This window comes from Poromitra crassiceps, assembly GCF_964638095.1.
Source record: "Poromitra crassiceps genome assembly, chromosome: 4".
NCBI lineage: Eukaryota > Metazoa > Chordata > Actinopteri > Beryciformes > Melamphaidae > Poromitra > Poromitra crassiceps.
Window position 1 is genome coordinate 25,491,780 of NC_139626.1, and position 7,997 is coordinate 25,499,776.

General features: G+C 41.3%; 1 protein-coding gene across 1 annotated transcript in view; it reads right to left on the minus strand.

Annotated features, from left to right (window-relative positions):
• Positions 1-5,657: 5,657 nt before the first annotated feature.
• ngfrb (nerve growth factor receptor b) overlaps positions 5,658-7,997 on the minus strand; it is a 37,715-nt gene continuing 35,375 nt past the window's right edge. Inside the window, exon 6 of the mRNA XM_083635501.1 lies at positions 5,658-6,420. Within this exon, the coding sequence (XP_083491627.1) occupies positions 6,074-6,420 (347 nt within the window). The 3' untranslated portion in view covers positions 5,658-6,073. The remainder of the gene's footprint in view (positions 6,421-7,997) is intronic.

Sequence of the window (7,997 nt, forward strand, 5' to 3'; positions counted from 1 at the left end):
CTTACTGGCCATATGCAATGCCATAATCCATGCAGCCAGGGGGAACTACCCAACTAGTGCATCACTTTGCCCCCTTACAGCCCCCCTTCGGTCTGCCACTCCACCCTGTGCAGCCTCCAGTCATCAGTCTGTCTCATTTGGCTTGGGTTGCATGTCAGAAGGACTTCATTAGCTTTGCAGGAAAATGCCCAGACCTTCTTCATGGACAAAATGGCTATAATGTAAGAACCCCATGGCTGTTTCAAGATCAAAACACAGTGAGTGAGTGAGTGAGTGAGTGAGTGATTGAGTGAGTGAGTGAGTGAGTGAGTGAGTGAGTGAGTGTGTGTGTGTGTGTGTGTGTCTCTGTGTGTGTGTGTGTGTGTGTGTGTGTGTGTGTGTCTGTGTGTGTGTGTGTGTGTGTGTGTTAGGTTGAGTGTTTGTGTGCATCGTTTACTGTGTGTGCAAGTTTTCAAACAAGCCATGAACTTTGGCAGTTCCTTGAGTTGTGTAGCTTGCTGGCTATGATCTAAAAATCAGTGATTCTCTGTTCTCTGGTAGAGGCGATTAGATTGTATGAGGTCTCAAAATCACATTCTATAAACTATGACCAAATCACATGAACTACTCCTGAATGAACCAATTTCATTATGTTTATTAAACCTTTCAACTACAGCAAAACATGTATGCCAATGGAATGAGGAAAATATGTTGACCAAATAATTGTAAAAATAGACAGAACAAAGTACTTTGACAAAGCAGATTCTGCTAAAACAGGGGTTTTCAAAGTCTGAGACTGTGGGCCTCCCCCAGACAAAGCTTGGAAAAATGTGCCCCCCTCGCTCAATTCCTGGATGTCTATGGGATCATGATTATGTTATTTGATCCCATAGACACAACAATTATGCCAAGATAGGCTGATATTGCTGTTTGACATACTTCAGACTACACCAAATACATAAGGAAGGTCTGTCTGAAGACATTTATTTGTTTCTGACTCTGGGAAAAGTCAAATTCCCCCAAAACTACTGTATCTCTGAACTATCTCTTTAACCAAATCACACCCATTTAGGCTGTTTATGTGATCTTTTGACAACTAATGTCATTGTTGTTTTCACTTCCACAAGTTTCAGCCCGATCCCACGTAACACGGCATAGCTGTGGCCGGAAAAAATTCTGCTCACTCACTCACACACACACTCTCACTCACACTCACACAGACACACAGACACACAGACACACACACACACACACACACACACACACACACACACACACACACCACAACACACACACACACACACACACACACACACACACACACACACACACACACACACTCTTCTCATTCTTATTATAGGATTCACCTCCCCTGAAACTGCTTGGAGCCCCCCTGGGGAGGCCCGCCTCCCACTTTGAAAACCTCTGTGCTAAAACACATATAAATATATATAAAAGTCTCTGACTTCACCTTTTTACTGTACAATGGCAGTGAATAGTGAATCGGTGGTGATCAAACTTGAGGAAGCTACACTTGGTACTAAACTTTAACATCACTTTAAGTGCATCTCTGTCTGTACATCAGTATGGGTGTGATCAATACATACCATACAGAGGATAAGTGGATTGAAGAGCTTTATTCATCTTATTGATTTTGCTGCTTATCTGATGTAGGAATTTTGCAAATTCACATTAAGTATAATACAGTATATGTATTAGTAAATACAAGGAACATTCAGTATCTCAGCTCTGTACAGTTCAGTCTTGTCACTATGAGCTACATTACCAGGGCTTATGATATACACAATGTTTTCCATCCTTTCCCTCAGACCCCCATTCTCCTCGTATTATTACTGTACTTGGTTACTTTCAAGTGCAATGTCAGGACATTTAAGTCACCTTCAATTGAGTTTACTCTACAAGTTAGTCAATGTCTTGTCAGCTTTACTAAATAGCTCATCTCTATCACACAAAGCAAATACTGTCCAAGGAAAAACCTCTGTTTTCAGTCACAGTTTTGTCTAAATCTGAGCATAGCTTTGTCAACATTACAATAAACAAAAGGGCTTAACAGGTGGAGAGAGCGATAGTTTCACTTTGGCCCAGGTAACATATAATAATATATATATATATATATAATATAATAATATGTTCTGGTTGAGGAAAGGTCCTTATTGACCTTGCAAGCCAACTGGATTCTTGCGAGATCTTGAGATCAGATCAGGTGTACAAAACCATCCATCTGGCAGCGTCGGGTTAGGTCATTATATGGTGATGGCTAATATTGAACCATACTGTATCCATTAAACCAACATATCTTAGTATCAAGAAGCAAAATGCAGATGAAGCCTGATGTGTCAAATCCACAGGAGATGCAAATTTGTACATTTAGATTGTTTCTGTTTGTAGTTAGTCACAGTAGTTCATCAGGTCCAACCCCAACAGCTTCCCCTCACAATCACAGGTTAGTGATTATATAACATCTTGCTGGTGCAATGTTCTACTTATTCAAGCCCCTTGGATGTCACTTCCAAGTCTTGACCCTGCGACGTTGATCTCCTTCAGTTCAAGACTGGATAAAGATGAGAGTAGAGCTGCAACGATTCATCGATTAGTCGATCGACAGAAAATTAATCAACAACTATTTTGATAATCGATTAATTGTTCTGAGTAATTCTTTAAGGGAAAAAAAAAAGTCAAAAATCTCTCATTCCAGCTTCTTAAATGTGAATATTTTCTGGTTTCTTTACTCCTAAACTGAATATCTTTGGTAACTTGTGGACAAAACAAGAGATTTGAGGACGTCATCTTGGGCTTTTGGATACATTGATCAACATACCAAACAACTAATCGATTAATCAAGAAAATAATCGACAGATTAATCGATAATGAAAATAATCGTTAGTTGCAGCCCTAGATGAGAGCCTTCCCAATTAGGAGTCGACTTAAAGGTGATTTCAGTTAGCGTCCCCTCTATGTCCCACCTTCTAAATGGCCCACATATATCAATACACCGGAGACTATTGTGAATAATTTGTTAATTGCACCAAGTACCTCAGCAAGGCACCCCCCCCCTTCCGTTTACCCTCGTAACCTTTTTAACCCGGGGCAGCATTTATATTGTAAGACAGTCTCATTCACATAGATTTTGTACAGTAAGCCCAACTAAAATCACAACTATAAAATTACAAAATATTAACAAATAATAGAAAAATAACTACAGAAGACATACTTTAAAAAACAGCAAAAATTCAAATAAAACCAAATAAACATCATCAGTGGACACCTGAAGTAATTTCCAGGCACTTGTGATGCAGAATAGATACATTATACTTACATACTTACACTAAGTGCTACAATCTAACTTGACAAAAAAGAGACAAAGAATAATACCGTTTACAATTGTTATGAGGAAATAAAAATATAACAATCCTTACAGAGTAGCGTGAGAATACCTTCATTCATAGTAACACTACTGCACAAATCACAGCAGCCTAGTGGTTAATAACAATGTACAGCAGCACCAGATAGACTTGGTGATGCACTGTAAGTTAGTTCAACATAATAATAAAAAATGCTCCTTCAATTTGTTTTCCCATAAAGCAGACATTGTAAAAAAAAGAGAGAGAACGGGTAAAAAAAATAAATCAAATGAAAACGTGAATGATAATGATGAGTGCTAGGGGAGAAATGTGGTCCTTTTCTTTAGATGGCACAATGTAATAATGCTATCATAATAATAATGTCGAACAAGCATGCTTTGACAATTTAACCCAAATGTGCAACACAAGACAATGTAACAAAGCACGTTCAGCAATGAATAATAGGGGAATGCATGCATTTGCTTCAACGAGTTTTAAGTATCACTTTAACATGATGAGTAACCTTCTTAAATGAGTTTTAAGTATCACTTTAACATTATGAGTAAGCCAAACCTTTCAATTTCAGATGTACTCTTTTCCTCTTTCCCTTGGTCTGAATTCATCCCTTGACTTATGTCTTTCCAACGACTTGCCTTTTATTCACAGGTCATTTATTCACAGGTCTTATTCACAGGTCATTGTTACAAACAATGAGGAAACTAGACACGCTTTACGTTTTCCCTGACCTGCTTCCCTCTCTCATTCCCCTGTTTGACGGATTGTCAGTCGCAAGCATAAAAACGTGCTCTCGGAGACAACGACGCGCTTCAATGAATGAAGAGGGCGCGATGCAAAGTTCTGCAGTAACACACAGTCACTCAAGATACCCTGAGAAATCAAGCAAAAAAAGACAGAAAACCCTGGAGTTTTGTTCTGCATCCCAACCATTCTTTTGAACTGTATGTCTGTGTGCATTTTGACATGGTATTTGTGCACTGGTCGAGTATGAGTTGCTAGTTTCTACATGCTGTTTCATTTACTATTAAGGTAGCATTTCACCATCCATAACACACATCACAAATCATATGATGTTTGACATAGATACCAACATTTCTGAAAGACACACGGCTACCTTTACATTGGCTATTAACCATGAGATTAAACAGTATATGGTCCCTCATGAGAGTGCTCGATATACAGTATGGCAGGATATTCCTTGAGTCAAATTTCTCCATAGTATGAACAAGAGAGTGTTTACCTGTGTACAGTACATACATGCATGGTTACATACCTGTGTGTGTGTGTGTGTGTGTGTGTGTGTGTGTGTGTGTGTGTGTGTGTGTGTGTGTGTGTGTGTGTGTGTGTGTGTGTGTGTGTACACACACACGCGTGCACTGCCTATGTCTGCCTATGTACAGGTACGTTGTTTGTTAGTGGGTGAGTTTTGAATTCCACGTCCTTTGCTATCTGGGTCAGTGTAAAGGGCCTGTGTGGGAGCTCCTGTGTTATGCAGATGGGGCTGAGCACATAGGTTGGAGTCATGTTGCCTCAGTCGGTGACTTGCCCCACAGCCCACCTAGCTGGCAAAGTCCAGCCAGCAGTTCTTATATAGCACTTTTCGGGAAAAAGGAAAAGTTTGTAAGAATCATTTCAGACAATGTTGAACCGCTGGACTTGAGGCTAAACGCTACAGCTAACAGCTAATTTGTGTTCATCAATAGCCAAGTGGTCACATTGTCGTTGAGCAAAATACTGAACCTCTCACTCGTCGAGCTTAAAGTCTTAAATGTACTACAAGGAATTGTTTCACATAATGGCAAACAGCTGGATTTAAGTTCAAATTCAGCTGAAGGCGAACGTTCAAACATCCTTGCTCAGGCAGTCATGTTTGTAAAGATCCGGGTCCAGGTTTAGAGTAAGCTCACATCACAAGGCATTGTCAACGTATATTCAAAAAGGTCTTACAATCATATGGCATGTAATGCCTCTCCTCAGGTATTGTCTTGAGAGGTTGACTTTTCTTTGGTAGCATAGATCTGAAAAGTAAAATGTGGAGATACAACACTGGTTTATGAATGATATACTGTAAGTAAGAGCAACGTACGTTTTGAGACTTGAGGAATGGTGAAGCAAAGAAACAATGTGTAAACAAGGAATAGAAGAGCCAGGGATCCACTGTAAATTCAGTTATTAGAACACACTACCAATCTTCTTCTTTTTAATTCCATTGCTATTTCAGGGTCCATACTGTTTGAATCAGAGAGTGGTGTGTGTGTGTGTGTGTGTGTGTGTGTGTGTGTGTGTGTGTGTGTGTGTGTGTGTGAGGGGGGGGGGTATGTTGGAGACAGGTGGATATCCAGGCTCACAATCGAATGATTACACGGCCATTTTAGGCCTGAAGGGGTGGAGTTGGTCATGCCGTGAATTTTGAAATATGGAAACCGATGATTATGATCACATCCTGATAGTTACAACCTTGAGATAAGTATTTTGGCATTGATCTGATTAGATGAGCTGATAGTCGGCGTTGTCTCATTTCTGACATGTCCTAGTATTATCCCAAATGTTTCAATTGGACTCGGTGTATTTGATCATCAGTGGAACTGCTGGCTTCATGAGGGAATAGCTTAATGAATCGAGCGCTTCTAACATGAATGATCTGGAGTAAGTTCATTGAAGAAGAATGTTAAACTGAAGGGTCTAGCAGCAGCCCCTCATGGTTAAAGCCTAAATCACACGACAGATGTGGCGGTGGGCCTGGCGGTGCCGAGGCTGAGCACCAGGCTGTGGGCGATGTCGTCTCGGTTGATCTTGCGCAGCGCCGTGCACAGCGCGTCCATGCTGGCGCAGTCCTGCCTCGCCCAGTCGGACAGCAGCGCACACACGGGGTGGTCCTCCTGCCGAAAGGTGGCGATCCGCTCCTCCTCGTACCCCAGCAGGCCCGCCAGGTTGCACCAGTCGCTGTCCGTCTCCATGTGGGCCGGGTCGTCTCCTTCACAGCCCCGGTACAGCAGCTTCTCCACCTCCTCTCTGGTGTGGAGAGGGAGGAGCAGACATGGCTCTTCATCCATGGTGATGACTGCGGGGGGGGGGGGGTTAAAACAAATGTTCATCTCATCTAAATAATTTTAAATCTAAATCATTCAGCTTGAGAAAATGCCAGCTTCTCAATTTAATCTAGGAATATTTCTATTTGTTTTTGACTTCATTCAATTAAAGGATTAGGTTAGCATGAGCAGCGCCATGGCCAAATAGACGAAGAAGAGAGCGCTGCTCACAGAAACTCAACAGAATCAAAAGTAAATTGAAGAAAAAAAGACGCCAATGGCAAAACAAACAAAAAAAAATCTCACAGATTACCTCTTTAGTTCAATCTACCGGTATATTGAATACTGTATGAGGCATTTATGTTCTTTTTGACAACTAATCCATCCTCATAGTTTCTTTTTTTAGTATAGTTTATTGAAAATTCAATTTAAAAGGACAATTCCATGGTTGCAACACCAAAGTACATGCACGATTAAAAGAACATCAAGGATAACACACAAAAAGTGACAGGACTTATTTCCATTGTGGTCCATGTTGTAGTGAGATGTCATGGAGGTGTGTGTGTGCCTGTGGGTGTGCGTGTGTGTGGAGTACAGTATTAGTGGCATCTAAATGTACAAAAGAAAACAATACAGAAAATATTCACAACAACAACAACAATTGTTCAATCTAAAAACGGGTCCATTAAATGGGCTACATACAACCTTGGCCACATGACTGTCTTTACAAAGGTACATTATCTAAAAGCCAGCGTTTCAGCTTTGCCTTACACGTGACTGCATTGTAGTCTGTTTAACACTGTTGGGAACCTTATTTCAATCCTGGGCACCTGAGTATCTAAAATAACTTTTACCCATCTGACTGCTGTTCATTACCAGCGTCAGATTTGCTACACTAGACCTGCTGTTGTGCCTGTGGGCCTCTCTGACCTGTGGGAAGAAGTTTGATACATCATTTGGGGCTGCACCATTTACAGTTTTGTGAACTTGACAGAGTTTTAGTTGTGTCAATCTGGACTCCACAGAACTGGTTCCTCCCTGTGTGTTCTCGTGGACCGAGACCTAGGACCCCTCTCATCAGTTTGTTTTGCAAGTCCTAAATTCTCCCAAACTGGTTTGTCAGGGCAGGCCTCCAAACCGCCAGGAGCGAGCGCTGGCGGAGAACACAGCGTTGTAGCGCTGTCAGAGTTGTTAGCCGTGCTTGTTGATTTGCTACAGTAGGCGCGAGAGGTCGTATGCAAAGTGGAGTTGACGAAGCCACCAGACGGCTCATTCCCGAGGGGGAAATTCTTTCCTTTCATCCGACATGGTGGGACTGTTCAGGGTGCTGCTAATGTGCACACAGCAACCACAAAATCAGGTTAGCTATCCATCACACCTGTTTGTGGTAGCCTCAGACCTGGGTTTAGACCCAGTTTAAAATCTAAACTCTGAAATCTAAATTATTTAATTAATTATTTAAACTTTTGAGCAACTGCTGAGCCTTTCCATTGTCTTGTGGCGTGACGATGACTCGCCTGAATAACTGTTTAAGTCTACACAGGTATGATGATATACCGACCTGGTGCACAACACTGTATTTCTTGGCATTGAGGGAGTGGCTTCCGTT